The sequence below is a fragment of the Cololabis saira genome, chromosome 18 (genome assembly GCF_033807715.1).
Source record: "Cololabis saira isolate AMF1-May2022 chromosome 18, fColSai1.1, whole genome shotgun sequence".
NCBI classification, from domain to species: domain Eukaryota; kingdom Metazoa; phylum Chordata; class Actinopteri; order Beloniformes; family Belonidae; genus Cololabis; species Cololabis saira.
This window is the reverse complement of record NC_084604.1, coordinates 26906158-26922193: the sequence shown is the minus strand read 5'-3', so window position 1 is coordinate 26922193 and position 16036 is coordinate 26906158. Positions and strand designations below refer to the sequence as shown.

Here is a 16036-nt window from a genome sequence, read left to right as displayed (position 1 = left end):
AATGTAAGCCCCGCGTCCTCTGAGCACACTTCATGTGGAGAAAATCAGTGATGTAAGGTGGGCAAGGTTATTTTTAGTTTCCAAACCGTGATACACGTGGGCAAGAAAACAACAAAACAGTAGTAGAATCTCTCACACTAACTCAAAGGTAACATAACCTGGAAGTATTATTTGTTAATAATGTGTCGTTAGGTAATAATGTTAAAGGAACCATGTTCCCGTCTCTGAGAAATTTCTCCGGATGCAGCTCTGCGGGGGTCTGTGGTGAAATTACGTTTGTCAGCTGCTGAACCTCTTGTCATTTATTGTAAACATGTACTTGATCAGTCCCAGTGCCACATGTGGTGTTGATGTAATGATGTAATAAATGATTAAAAGTTTTTAGACTTGTCTATTTTTGAGTGTATTTACTTTTAACATAGGGGGTGACCGTCTGGTCAAAGATCCCTGGATCTTTCTCTCCCCAGCCGGCTCCCCAAGCTCTATTGGCAAGACACTGAGGCGTCTCCAATCCAACAGAGGTGCAATCGCTCTATAAAGTCCTTGGTCTGCCCCAATGCCTCTTTCCAGTGGGAAATCTCCAAAACACCTCCCCTGGAAGGCAGCCTGAGCAGATGTCACATCAACTCAGCTCAGAACTCTTGTGATTACAGAGGACCCCAGATACCCCACCAGCGCTTAACCCTGGTACAAGGGTGAACCCTTCGTGGTGAGACCTTTGTTTAAGGAGATGAGGGCGCGTAACAGGAGACAACACACTCGTGGATCCACCTGCAGGAGGCCTCATGGGTCTACTGATGTGCAAATTGGGAAGTAATCCAAGGAAGAGACCTACGTGGTCAGATCAATACCTGTAAAGCCAGATAAATCTGAGGTAATATGTCCAAATGACCAGATACTAACTCCAGTTTTAGTTTTGTGTGTTCTGAAATTTTTCATCGCGCATATAAACTAGACCAGCAAAATTGAGGAGTATCTCTAAAAACAATGTAAAAGGAGAAAAATGTACTGATTTTTAGGCCATATGAACAGTGCATAACAGCAACTAGAGAACCATGTTTGCACACAGCGATGCACAGAAGGCAGGTGCGACTGTACATAGGCTAAAAATGCATGGAGTGGAATGAAACTGGTGAGGAGGTTTTTGGAGAGTTTTCATTGTTTTTGTCTGTGCGTTGCATGACTGCAGCTGCAGCTGTTCGAGGCGTAAAGGGTTTCACTGCAAAGCCCAGAGACACAAACACGGCCACACACATTTACCAAGCAACAAGATCAAGTAGCATTCAATTTAGAAAATCTGAACTCTCACAATTTTATCAGCCCCTCCTTCTGTGTCACTGGCTTGATAAAGATACTAAATAGACTTCCCACACCTTCCGAGTCGATAAGGTAACATTTACTCACAGAGGTGCGCAGCAAATTGTGGTATTCAACCCACTGCTTTATTATTATCTGCAGACTGGTCTGATTCACTGAATATGCCCAAAATAAAACCACATAAACGGAAAATCAACGCTTCGGAACAAAATGTTAAAGGGAAGGCGTGAATCATGGACGAGATTGTTTTAATCAGCATCTGAATGAAAAGCTCGGGTGAGTAATGGTGGAGGTGTGGACCCCAATTATCAGTCCAGAAAATGTATCAGACAACGCTGGAAAATGTTGTCAGTAGATGTCAAAATCAGATGCGTAACATGAGAGTGGGGAGCTGGCATCAACATACAGATCGCCCATGACGGGTTTTGGAAACAGTTTGACAAATTACGTCTATTTGTGTACTTCCTTTTATTTAAAAAAGATATATATGTTTATGTATTAATTATGTTTCACTCAAATCTATATATTTAATCAATTCTTTGGCTCTTATCTTAATAGATACAAATAAATAAATACCATAATATTTGTCCACGAGCCCTGCTTAATAAAAGATAGAGGTTAGGTTTACTGAATTGCATTCATGTAGCTCTAAAGTTGATTTATTCCTTTGAAGCTATTTGTATCATCTTCCTTTTAAGACACACAGTGAAGCATATTTCCAGGGCATTCATTCAGTCTGTGCAGATTTCACTTTCAAGAGAGCTTTGGCATCTCTTCAGCGCTGTCTCTGATATGAGCGGGGAAGGCTCAGAACAAACCATTTATTGGGAAGCTCAGACAGAAACGCAAACACACACTCACTGCTCTCGCAAAAAAAATATGTTTAAAACAAACTGGCTCCCCAAAGCCTCCGCCAAACCATCTGCCTTTTCTTCTCCTCCTCCTTCCAAATGCGCTCACCTCTTCAGGGAGTCGTTCAAGGTCGATGTGGGTCCCTTCATGTACTTTGAGGTCTCAGTGGGCGGGCGTCTTCACTATACCAAGAACTAAGACAATATCTGCAGGCTGCAGATCTTTCCCACTGCTGGCCCTTTCTTTGGAATGAACTCCCAGCTGTGTTTAGGCAGACCAGCTCATTCAAGATCTTTAGGGTTGGAATCAAAACATTGATATTTCTATTGTAAGAGTGTGTCGTTATTCCTTTTTGCTCTGTTACCCAGTATCTATAAAGAGCCCAGGTCATCTCCTTCCCTATTGTCTCTCCATCAAGATATTACGGCCTGGTTTGTCATCACCCACCGCCTCCGGACTCCCTCTCCACAGAAAGGTTATTGCTTCTGTAGGAATGCATCCCCACTCTCTTCCATGGGATTTCCTATACAGCCATCCTTCTCAGCCATTACTACACAGAGATCTAATTGCAGCGATTGCAAAGACATAACAAAGGCTTACTTTCTTTGGGATCAGAAGTCCACTCATCCATTCATTTCCTATACCCACTTCCTCCCCGCAGGGTCTTGTGAGGGCTATCCCAGATGTCTCTGGATGAGTAGCGGGGTACGCCCTGAATCAATCACCAGTCCATCAGGGCAACCTTGAGACTATTGGACTTATTTTGGAACTGTTTCCTTAGGTCGCTCAACAATGTCAAAGATGCTGTTGGTCTCTTCTTCCAGCGTTATCTTGCAGCATTTCTCTCTTTCCTTCACTAATGTCGATCAATATCATACACACTGTTGATTCTTGGGTTTTTCACACACTAACCCTGCATTTTTGCTTAATTTTGAGAAATAATTAACGGCACAGTTTGAAAAAAAGTGTTTGTTCATCTAGAGTTGTGTTTACCTCATTATAATGCATGATGAGCACCACATTATTTTCTCATTAAGCCCTATTATGTCAAACTTTAGAGCTAAAAGAGTGTGTACATTTTTTTCCCATGGTTGTACATGATGTGCTTGAATTTAATGCTAGTAACTTGTCAACATTGTTAGGAAAGAAGGGTGTTTAAGACTGACTTACGTTTCCTCTTAAATTAACATCCTGTAGCTATAAAAAACATGTTTATTTCATGTAAGAATGCAGGTGCTCAACACTTCAGGATCTACTTTGCTGTTTTTCACCTCATAAAGCTGTATGGTTGTGGTCTGAAATGCAGATGGGCCAGTTTAACATCTGGATTGTTTTACAACACAGCCGCACCGTTAATGTAAGAGCGTGAATGTGTGGAAAGTGACTTAGTATTATCTTTCTGCAGTAAAAAAAAAAAAGAAAAAGAAGCTTGCCATGGTATTTTCTGGATGATCAATGAAAAACTTCACAAAGATTGTCAGATTGCCAGAGTCCGTACAGAGATTTTTAATTAATAGATCCAGTCTGTTTTTAATGTTAATATTTTGGGGAAATAAGTTACATGATCTTTGGTGCATGTTAGAATTAAGCCTCTGTCATCAGATTTAATTGATTCTTTTTTTAAAATCTGTAATCTTTTTTCCCTACATGGCGCATACAATGATCTTTTTATTTTTTTATTTTAATGGCACGTGATCAGAATCAGAAACCCCAGAAAAATGTTCCAGTGTCACCACCTAGTGTCCTGAAGGTTGACAGGACCAGTGGTAGAATCTGGGGATAAATTAATAAATAAATACATATAGCAAAGGGCTTGAGACATCCAAATATCTGCTCTCATGGACACAAAAAAATGTGTGTGAGTGCGTGTGCGTGTGCGTGTGCGTGTGCGTGTGCGTGTGTGTGATGAACTCCACATAGTATCAAACAACCATGCAGACACAAGCACCCTCCTATGGTTAATTTAGAAACACTAACTAGCTATCTATGCGATTTCAAAAAAATCAATCCAATTAGTGTAAGTCATCAACTTGGTTTTATGCTTTTTTTTTTCTATCAATTTTGATTTTTTTTTACCTCTTTTTTTGCTTGAAAAATTGTCTTATTTACATGTATTTTATTTTCCTATCTTTCTTATATCAATTTTTTTTTTTATCTTAGGACTATACTGGTGACGTTACCTGAAAAGCACGGTGTTTTATTACTATACAGGAAATACGAAATTTCCTACACCAGCTGTCCGGAACTTCCCCGTCTCTCGTCGTTCGTTTGCAGTCGGTGTATTTTTGCGGACGTACCAGTGTCGCCCAAAAACCAAATAAAAGAACCAGGTAAATATAAGCTAGATCTCTCTTGCATCGACAGAAAACGTTGTTTGCTATTCTCCATATTCACAGTATCGATCATGTCGACAGTCAGATACGTGCATTTGAAGATGACATACATTTTTATACGGCAGATAATTATCCTATTTCTGTTAGCCTGCTAGCTGGCGTTAGCCTCTTCGTTTCCTGATTCAAACTGACTTCAAGCAGCTCGGAGACGCTTCCAGCTGTTCTCGTTGTCATATACCTGCAGTTATTAGTAATTACTTAAGTGCGTTACAAGAATGATTGAGTGACAATAGTAAATCCGCTGTGGATTAAAATTAAAATCCCTCCTCTGTGTTTTTTTTTTCAATTATGCTTTTTATTGTTTCCTTCAGACATTCATCAAGACAGTCCAAAATATAAAATATACAAAATATACAAATAAAGAGGTATATAAAAATAAGTTAAAAAATAAATAAATATACATACGTATCATAGCAGATGCAGCTGAATTCACAAAAGGTTGACATTGATGATAGAAACTAAAGACACAGCGAAAGGAAATAATAATAAAAGATCAAAATTAAATGACTATTCTTCTGTGGTTTTTGATTGATTGATTGAAGTGTTTATTTCGAACACAAGGAAAAAAAATATATAAAATGTTAAAACAAATTCAAAACATACAGAAAAAAAGCAACAACCACAAAAACGTAATACAAACAGGAAAAAAAAAACAGTGTCCGAAAAGGAGCAGGTTGAAGTAAAACTTATTTAACCCTGCCCCTTTGTTACCTCTATCATAAATTAAACATAAATATTAATAATAAATAGCTGCTTGTAGTGGCCACTCACGAGCAGGATACTGTTTAGTTTCAGTAGGTTAGAATTCACAAGAATCTAGTCGTTATTAGACGGTCAGTTAGAAACTAGAGACTGGAATAAACGACACAAGTTTTTTCTTCGTCCACAAAAAGCGTTTCTCTGCTCTTTTGTTCCCAAACTCCTACATGCTAATGGTTGTGGTTCTGTCAGGTGGGATCATGGAGTTCGCAGAGCTGATAAAAACCCCCCGAGTGGACGGAGTCGTGCTGCACCGACCCTTCCTGCCCACCGTGGAGGGGACTCTCTGTCTGACCGGCCACCACCTGATTCTCTCCTCCAGACAGGACAACACGGAGGAGCTGTGGCTGCTGCATTCAAACATCGACTCCATCGAGAAAAGGTGGAACTTGTCTTGTTGTGGGGGTTGTTAGGATTTTATGAAATTGTTTAAAAGTTTCAAGCGTTTTTAGAATTAGAATTAGAATGTCATTTGTACAGGTACAATGAAATTGGATGCTATCTTCTTTAAGGTGCATGGTTTAAAAAATAGATATATTAAAACAACAACTACTATAAAAATAAATAATCTCTAAAAGGACACAAACAGGAAGACAACATACAGGTATTGCACGGTTCGGTCAGTATTGCACATGGAAAAAGTCAGTTTGATTATTTAGCAGTATTGAGTGTAGTTATGTCTCTGGCATAGAAACTGTTCTTGAGTCTGTTTGTGCGTGATTTCAGTGTCCTGAAACGTCTGCCTGATGGCAACAGTTCAAAGAGTGAGTGTCCGGGGTAGAATGGGTCCTTGATGATTTTCCTGGCTTTCCTGAGACACCGGGTGTTGTACAGCTCCTCCAGGGAGGGGAGAGTGCAGCCGATTATTTTTTGGGCCGTGGTGACGACACTCTGGAGTGCCTTCTTATTTGCCACTGTGCAGCTGGAGAACCACACACATATGCAATAAGTGAGGATGCTCTCTATGGAGCAGCGATAAAAGGACACCAGGTCTTTTTCTATAAGATTCTACACTGGTGGTTTTTCTCTATTTGCAGAGTCACCTTCTGTTCAGGAGTTTAGCTATATTTCAGTTATTTTCTCTATTTGCAGGGTCAGCTCCTGTTTTATGACTAGGCTGTTAAAATAGTTCAGATATTGAATCTTCGTTAGGTGAAGACAATGAAGAGAAACAGATTTTTTAACACTGATGGGTCTCATCCGTTGTCTGGGTTGACATCTCAAGTAGGAAGCAATAGACAGGGATATACGGCTGAAGGTCTGATATGTTTGTCAGATGGGGTTCATGTACAAAGAACACCTACCTTTTTAGTATAAATACGACTGGATCGATGACCACCGGGTGCATTTCTCTCCTACCTCTGTGGTTTGCGAAAGGTGTACCTCTGGCTGGAAGATATTGTGCATGATATAATAAAAGCTTGTATTAACATTTCATTCTGTTCACTGGTTTTCTTACGGTGCACCAGACAAACGAACACAGGTGTGACCTGAGAGATGCAGGTCACACTTTGGCTAAAGGCACGGTAGTGAACAGGGAGGGTGCTTAGTGAAGGTATACTCATGATTCGCCTATCCCTATCCCCTCGGGCGATAGTATTTACTATTTCTACCTCATACTGCTGCACCTTTCACTTTTTTTAAATTGTATATATGTTGATAAGAGCCATTTGTCTATTACTGTTTTATCTATTTAAATCTGGGTTCAGTGAGCGAAACAACCGAAGACAAATTCCCTGTCTGGCATGTTCATTCTTGGCCAATAAAGCTTATTCTATTCTATTGTTGGTGAAGTTTGTGTTATAGTTTTCACCCCTGAATGTCCATTTTAATGGTTTTGTTTGAATAGTCAGATAAATTACATCTTATTCCTTAACAGTCTTCTTTGACCATAAAGGCAAATGTGATTTCAAGAACAGATGCGAGGCAAAATTTATAAGGTTCCGATAGTAAGACCAGATTTTCATATTCCTTTCATAAAGAGCTTTGCAGTGTGAGAAGCATTTGTGTTTGTACTTATACATCTCTCTATGGGATACATATTTTCACCTTTTTGTTTGGAAGTTCTTATTTTTAAATTTTTTTGTAAAACTATAGATAAAGATGCAAATGATCCAGTGAATTCTGAGAAAATAAAGCTCCTCTCCTCAGCATTTATAGAATCCAGTCAGGTCCTGTGAAAACTGCCACTTTCACATTCCCAAAGCCATTTCACTTATGAAATAACAAAAAGAAGACATACCATTGACTCACTAAACCGATTAGAGGAATTGAAACAGTTTGACGGGAACTTTAAGCCTCCTACAGAGCTGCTGTTTTCAAGGATGGGGGTGCACAGAAGTAAAGCACAGAGCAGGTGGATGCAAGAATCAGAACAGTCACAGAGTGTATAGTTAGACTGACGGTTATCCAGAGACTCAGGAAAGGATGCACATGTTTTACAGAAAGGGGCCACTATTATCCTCGGCACGATGCTTGAAGGTCATTTTCAGTTCCTATGCGGTCACTGTTTGTCTCACAGTGATTTCCACAGTGATTACCTTTTTGAGCCAATCTTGATTTTGTCTTTTAGATTCATTGGGTCTTTGGGAACTATCATCGTTAAATGCAAAGACTTGAGGGTGATCCAGCTTGACGTCCCTGGCATGGAGGAATGTCTCAACATTGCCAACTCTATTGAGGTAAAGGATTAAGATCATATTTATGCTCAACAAGTGAGGATCTGAAACTGTTGCCAAACATATTCTTAAATATTATTATTTATTCATTAATTATGCATTACGTAATTTGGTTGGTCCGAGGGGAGGAGGGAGGGTGGGGGTAATGATTGATTTGTATTTTATTTTGTTTTTCTGTGTCATACAAAAATATTATGTATGGAAAAAGACTATTATGGTTATCGGTTTTCAACTACTAAACGTTACATACATAAATAAAATAATTAATAACAAAAAAAATATTATTATTTGTCTTTCAAGGCTCTGTCCACGCTCGATTTGGTCTCCTTGATGTACCCTTTCTTCTACCGGCCCATGTTTGAAGTCATAGAGGATGGGTGGAACTCGTTTCTTCCGCAGGACGCCTTTAAAGATTTGGAGTCTATGGTACGGATATGATTAGTCCTGATGGGTTACGATGTCAGAACGTGATTCGTGTTGTCTATGGTTATGAGTCCGTGGCACTCCATCGTCTAATCTCCTAATATGAATCTGTCCCTTTGCTCAGACAGACGAGTGGAGACTGAGTGAGGTCAACAAAGACTTCAGCGTGTGTCAGTCGTACCCCCCTCTAGTGGTGGTGCCAAAAGACATCGACGACGACACACTGAAGAAAGTGGCCACTTTCCGCCACGGCGGCCGTTTTCCAGTGCTTAGCTACTATCACAAGAAGAACGGCATGGTGAGCGCTCAGAAACATGAGCTACTCTCTGGCTCTGTTGTGTTTGCAGTTAGTATTTTTTAGTTTGGATTGAATAAAAGGTCTTCAAATCATTTCTGCTCTAAGGTGATGATGCGAGCGGGACAGCCACTGGTGGGGACCAACGGGCGGCGCTGTAAGGAAGACGAGAAGCTAATCAATGCCACTTTGAGACCTGGGAAACGGGGATACGTCATTGATACGCGCACCATCAACGTTGCCCAGCAGGCCAAAGCCCGAGGTGGAGGGTTTGAGTCTGAGGGAAACTACCCACAGTGGAGAAGGATCCACAAAGCCATTGAAAGGTAGCACCGTTTTCTCTGCATGTTTGATAGTAGGGTTATTCATGAGACTGTTAGAAGTGTCCTTTTATCCGGTGTGATGTGTTTATATGCTAATGAGTTGTCCCATTATACAGTATGAACTACTCAGACTTTTTTTTTGTGCAAAATATCTGTCACTTCCAGGTCTAACATCCTCCAGGAGAGCCTGATTAAGCTTGTGGAGGCATGTAATGATCAGTCCCACAGCATGGACCGTTGGCTAAGCAAATTAGAGGCCTCCAGCTGGCAGGCTCATGTCAAGGAGATCCTCACCACCGCTTGCCTCGCTGCTCAGTGCATTGACAGGTCAGGCAGTAATGTTGTTTTTGGCTTATTGCAAATTGTGCGCCAGTACGTATTGACATAGTAATTGGGAGACTTGTTGACAAACTGCGGTCATGTGCCTTCGACTCAGGGAGGGAGCATCGGTGCTTGTCCACGGCTCGGAAGGGACAGACTCCACTCTCCAGGTGACCTCCTTGGCTCAGATCATCCTTGATCCGACCTGCAGGACCATCAAAGGCTTCCAGAGCCTCGTGGAGCGAGAGTGGCTGCAGGTGAGCTTCGCTTTACTTGTTCTTTTAACACCTTTTATTGCAAAGTATTAAAATACGTTAAATAAAATCCATTTTTGGGAGAGCATATTTGTTAATGAAGTTGCAGAAATGGTTTCTGGACACAGTTGTAGTATTGCTCCTCATGGTTCTTCTCCTGCTTTCCCTTTGACCACCTGCTAAGGCGGGTCACCCGTTCCGGCAGCGCTGCGCCCAGTCCGCCTACTCCAACAGCAAGCCTCGCTACGAGGCTCCCGTCTTCCTGCTGTTCTTGGACTGCGTGTGGCAGATCCTTCGCCAGTTTCCCTGCTCCTTTGAATTCGGCGAGAGCTTCTTGGTTCTGCTCTTCGAACACGCTTACGCCTCCCAGTTCGGGACTTTTCTCGGCGACGGTGCAGCCGAGAGGTAGGTCCACATCTCGAACTCGTGTCACTGTTTGTTTTTCTGTGAGTGTCCAAACAAGCCAGTTTTATCCTCCTTCTTCTTCTTTTTCTTCTTTTTTTTATGTATTAGAGCCAGACTGTCTCTGCCTGAGAAAACTGTTTCCCTTTGGTCGTGGGTGAACCGGCAGCAGGAGCTTGAGCGTCTGACCAACCCGCTCTACGAGGCCAACAGTCTTGTAATCTGGCCCTCCGTGGCGCCTCAGAGTCTCCTGCTGTGGGAAGGTAAGCAGCAAACTGCACCAAGAACCCACAGTAGATGGCAGCAGTTCATTTTGTATAAATTATAAAGCCAGAAAACCTTCTGGAACATACTGAAGCTGAAGTCAATTAAAAATGTAGATTATTGAACCCAATTATCCATATATCTTACTCTAGATCAGTGTCTCCCAACCTGGGGTCCGGGCCCCCCTGGGGGGGCGCCAGAGATCTCTGGGGGGGCGCGAAACTTTGTCTGCTTTGAAATTATGCAGTTGTAAAAATTATATTTGCGAATGAGTCATTCATAAGACATTGTTAGGAATAATTTATGAATGTCTTGAATATTTTTTGTGTTTTTTATACACTGGTGACAAACACAGGAAATTATTTAATTCCTTATTATTATATCATTACTCAACATTTAATCTACTCCGACAGGTTGTTAAAGGAGAAATCTTAAAAATTTTGGTCTCATATTAAAAGAGACATTTTTCAGAAATATTTTTATTTCCTTTTATGTCCTTTTGTGCGTATTTTATACATTGGTGACATTGGAGAAAAACAAAGTCATATGTATACAGAGTAAACCAAAGAGAAATGTATCAAAAAAAAACATAATTAATGTTCATTTTTTCAATTAAAGACTATTTTGGTGCTAGTACGTACGGGTCGGGGGGCCTGGCTGGTCTTAGACACAAGTAGGGGGGGCTGCAAGGAAAAAAGTTTGGGAACCACTGCTCTGGATGATAAAAGTGAACAACATGAGTAACCAATCATGTATGGATTAAACAAATTAACAGGATTAGTGCCACACAAACACTGTCTCAAGAATGTTACATTTGAATTTTATGTCACACTTCTTCAGCGTTTGTCACATTTATTTACGTATTTAAATTCAACTTGTGAAATAATTTTTTAGGTTTAAAATAAACAGACACATGTTGTCTGTGGACGTGGAAAATCAGAGAGGAGGAGTTGTTTTATAAGACTGACTGCATTCCTGGTGTGCCCTCATTCCGACGCACATTAGTTTCATCTGAGAAAGTGTATGCGATCCCCACACCCCGTCACCCGGCCCTGCAGACGTTCCACACTCCTACCAGAGGGAGGCACTATCGATCGTTGCCACGTGCATCCTGAGTTGACCCTGTGAGACGCCAGTAGATACTGCTACATGTGGACTTGATCCCCCTTTTCACGGGTTCTTCTCTGCAAAGTTACAACCATCACGCATCAGAGAGACACAAACCTCTGAAAATATAACATTACTACAAAACTGTGACACTGCCACCATGCAAACTGCTATTTAATGCAAAGATAAACATTTGGTTTGAGGAATATTATAGAATTTGAAATACTCAGCAGCCTAATATCTGACATTTTTCTAACCTCTTGAGCCTTAGTGAGCTTTAATCTGCCTCGTGAGCCTTTTGCATTTTCGCCGTTGCTCCGGTTGCTCTGCAGTTCAGCCTGCCTGCTTAACTTATTATGGGCTGTGTGAAGTCCTCCGTGTCCTCCGTGTCCTCCGTGTCCTCCGTGTCCTCCGTGACGCCTGAGCACGCTGACGCTGGACATTGTAGAACATTTTACAACCAGTCCTCAGCGAGTGGTCACATGCAGCCTAATCTTAGTCCTGTAGCGCGCTCTCAGATTCGGCTGTCAAAACCTTTAGGTAACATCTTCATTTCAGTTTAGCAACATTTTATTCATCCACAAGATGATGAGATGAGATGAATTCTTACTTGGATTCTCAGTCTTTTTTTTGTCATGCTTAGCTTGAGGTCTTTGGGAGGGTGATCCGACCTGCCCAGACCTGCGTGTTAATCTGTTATGTCAGACTTACACCAGCCAGTCTGGGAAGACGGCCTTCAGCTTTGTCTTTTCTGTCCGATTCCCCCCTGACTTTCTCTCTTTTAAAGCCTTGTTTTCCCTCTCGTCTTCGCCACCATTGTAACAGAATATAAAGCTCTTTTTCTATAACTACATGGCTTCCAAAATAAGAAACCTCGACTGTCTGCAATACACTCTAACTACATTTCTAAAGCTTAAAAACATGTGTGTAACCCTGTATGACAATTTATAAAAATGGTTCTATGCAAGTATAATAAATTAACTCGGCATTCATAATGTTTATAATACCCGTCTTAATTTACACAATCTTTACTATAAGGTTAATAGATATGAAAAAAAAAAAAATTCTGTAAAGTATCATAAAAGACTTCCTTTTTTTTTTTTTTTTTTACCTTGTCTGCACACATATTAATGATTGATACCATGAAGGTAGAAACCAAAGGTATATATATGTGCATTATTACTATATTTAATATATATACATACGCATACATATGCATACACATACATAAATATACACATACAAACCCAGTGATTTCTTTTTTTTTTTTTTTTTTTTATTAAATAAAAGACTTCCTTAATATTACAAATTTTCTAAACCTTTTGTACTTGTACTTGCAGACCTATGATCAGCATGTCTACAGCTCACACTAGAACATACTTTGATGTTGTTGTAAATTACGGTTACAAACATTTAACAGTGTTTCATCAAAGCTAAATGAAGCTAATCGAGCGTCACATGAAAGCGATTAAAACGCGCCGTAGGTGTTGACGTCAAAGCGTTCCCGAACTTGTTGAATCCGAGTCGTAGATATTTCATGGACAGAAACTGAATTTAATGTGCTATAGCTTTGAAGGACTAATAAAACTGGAAAAATATTTTGTGTGCAAAAAAAGAAAAAAGCACATAGCTTCTTGTTGGTTGGATTGGTTTTCAGAGGTTTAGTGTGTCAGCGTCTAAAAGTATCCCGGGGGAATCCGTGCTGGGCCATTCATAAAGAAAAGTTGGGGGATGGTTAGGTGTCACCGGGTTCAGGCATTCTTTGTGAGGGGCCTCTCTTGCCGCCTAAAGCTATACACTAACGATAAAGTGGAATCAGACAGTTGAGAACTCACTGGAGCACATGACATCCTGCTTACAGAGCACTTTCCTTAAAAATGGTACAATTCTGGGTTAACTTAAAAGAACTAATGACAGGGCAGATCTCGCTGGCAGGCCCGATGACATGCGTACAATCTTTGCATTTCACTTAAATATTCACAGCTAAGTGGTTTGGTTTGCTGCAAAATCCCCACACTTCACTTTGGCATTTCACCGTATTTACTAAGTATTACCGGTTAAGATATTAACTTATTGTGGCGTTAATTGGTAGAAATTCAGAGAATCGTCATTCAGCTTTTGATCATTTACAAAATCGGCACAGTCCAGCCGTTCGGAAAACTTCTGTGGTTACAGTCGCTCCTCTGTCAGGGTGGCGGTCCGGCAGCCATAAAGCAGGGTTTCATAGTCGTTCACACAATCTGCGCCCTGTTTCAACGCTGCTCAAGTTAGATTCACTATAACACAAATGCGTTAGTGAAACCTGTGGAGTTTCGCATGAATTTCACTCAAATCCTCATCAGATTTTCCTCCTAAAACGTGAAGAAGTCGTCTTCGACACGGACAGAAACGCTGCTCTTACTGTATTACTTACTGTACTGTCTCTTTCTCATCTGTTTCAGGAGTGTTCCTTCGCTGGAACCGGTCCTCCAAGTGTTTGGATGAGGCTCACGATGAAATGGTACATATAATTGAGTACAACAAGGAGCTTCAGAACAAAGTAAACAGTCTGCGCAGGCAGCTGGCACAGCTGGAGACAGAAGATCCTCTGTTGCAAACGCCTTAGAGTGTGTCGGGGGGGGGAAGAACCTGCAAAAGATGGTGGAAAAAAGCGGCAAATGTTGAAATAATTGTCAAAGAACAAACTTATAGGCAACACATTAGTTTTCAGGCTTGTTCAAGATTAGATTATTCTCATATATTTCAAAACATGACATATTTATTTTATTTTCAACACCGTGGCTTACATTAAACCATGTTGCCTCATTAAAGTCTGAGCTATAATGAAGGTGAATGTTTTGTCTCATATTCCAAAAATATCATTTATTTTACCAGGAAAGACAAAACAAAAATCCTTTGAATTTCATTGACTGGTCACTTGGTTTTACAGCTCAGCCTCATCAGAGCCTCTCGCTGTTTTTTCATATTAACTCTACATATTAGACGTGTGTGCTATCTGCCAGCATTTATCTTTTTAAATTAGACATTTGGGAGACATGGCGCGTTATTAAGAAAGGGTTCACACTCTCACCAATATCCTGCTGAATCTATACAGCCCTGAAGCACTGCGGAGTAACTATGGCAACATATGGGGTGCTATAAGACTGCGGCGTGTTGAGATGGAGTGTAGGTTGGGTCAGCATCTGTTGTAGTGTACAACCAGGGAGCTTTGCATAATATACATCTGACCAAAATGTGTTGACCAAATAATCATGACATGATATTCTGGTTAGTCGCGTCGCCAGAATTTACTCACTAATGCTTTATTAACTACATCATCATCACACAGCAATGATCTTAAGATTCCAACCTCTTTGTGTGGGAAAACTATTTAAAAATGCTGCAGAGTGATGGAAAATAATTGTAACGGTGGTACGAAGGGACTGGTTGTCATAGCGATGGTAGAAAGATCCTGTTACAAGGGAACCTTAACTGAGTTTATCGCTTGGAGGATAGGACCAATCTTTATTTTTGGTAAAATTATGTAGTAAATGTTAATGTACATTAAGAAACAAAATACATGCCTGAGGTTTATAGTTTAATATTCAAAAGTAATGCACTTTTTGTGAAAATTTTAAGTTTCCTTTATATGAAATATACACCATGTAGAAAGCCATGCTCAAGTTAATGGAACGTTCAGGCGTTTAAACAACACTATAGTCTATTATTAGACGGTTAGGAGTGAAAGCCTTTGTTAGGAAACAAAATGACTTGAATCAAAGCAGTTTTGAGTAAAGACTGAGGTTAATGTCCATGTTACACTTCTGACAAGACTCAAAGATGTCGTTCCACTGGTGACGTTGTGCAGACTAACCAAAGGGATTTTAAGGTTGTGTGTGATCTAGCTGGACAGAAGCAGAGACCATGAACTCTCATCCCTTCCCTTTTATTGACAGTAGTTTGTGCAACGTCAGTAGTCAGCTTGTATGATTTCACAAGGCTATGACTGGGTAGAAATTCCTGTACAAATAGTTTTTGGGTCCAGTTTTTGTATTCATGCAAAGTTGAAATTACTTTGGTTTGTCTGCAGTACCCTACCCATAGTACTACTTAATTAGAATTACATTTGTGAGTCTTGTCAGAGACTTAAAATAGCTACCTGGTATTTATTTCGATATTACTCCATAGCCTGAAGCGCCAACATTGATTGCCATATTGTTGCAAACATATATATTTTGATTTCACTGAAAACTGCTTTAATTTAAGTTGTTTTGATGCCTACCAAAAGAGTTACCATCTAATAATCAACATAGGAATGTTTAACTCTTCCTTCTAAACACTTTGAATCATATATATATATATATATATATATATATATATATGTATATATTTATATATATATATGTATGTTTATTTAAACAAATATCTGTTGTTAGTCACTACCTGCTGCCATGTTAGACCACATTGAAATGAGCATGCCAACGTTTCAGAGAAAATCACAATGCAGTCAGTCATGGAAATGTCTGTCTTTGTCACCCTCTTGCATTCAGTGTACTAATTTTCTGACCAACCTGGGACTCATCAGAGCAAGTCAGTGGTCAGCAAAGCCACAGAAATATCATAGCTGCGTCAAAACCTTTAATTATACTGTCATCCAGAATTTTAGGCT

General features: G+C 40.2%; 1 protein-coding gene across 1 annotated transcript; it reads left to right on the top strand.

Moving 5' to 3' along the window:
* The first annotated feature begins 5429 nt into the window (after positions 1 to 5429).
* On the top strand, positions 5430 to 15689 carry mtmr9 (myotubularin related protein 9). The gene is made up of 10 exons (XM_061706908.1): positions 5430 to 5703; positions 7894 to 8002; positions 8300 to 8425; positions 8547 to 8720; positions 8826 to 9043; positions 9206 to 9367; positions 9477 to 9618; positions 9800 to 10020; positions 10129 to 10280; positions 13830 to 15689. The coding sequence occupies exons 1-10, from the start codon at positions 5489 to 5491 to the stop codon at positions 13991 to 13993; spliced, it is 1683 nt and encodes a 560-aa protein (XP_061562892.1). The 5' UTR covers positions 5430 to 5488; the 3' UTR covers positions 13994 to 15689.
* The last annotated feature ends 347 nt before the right edge of the window (positions 15690 to 16036 follow it).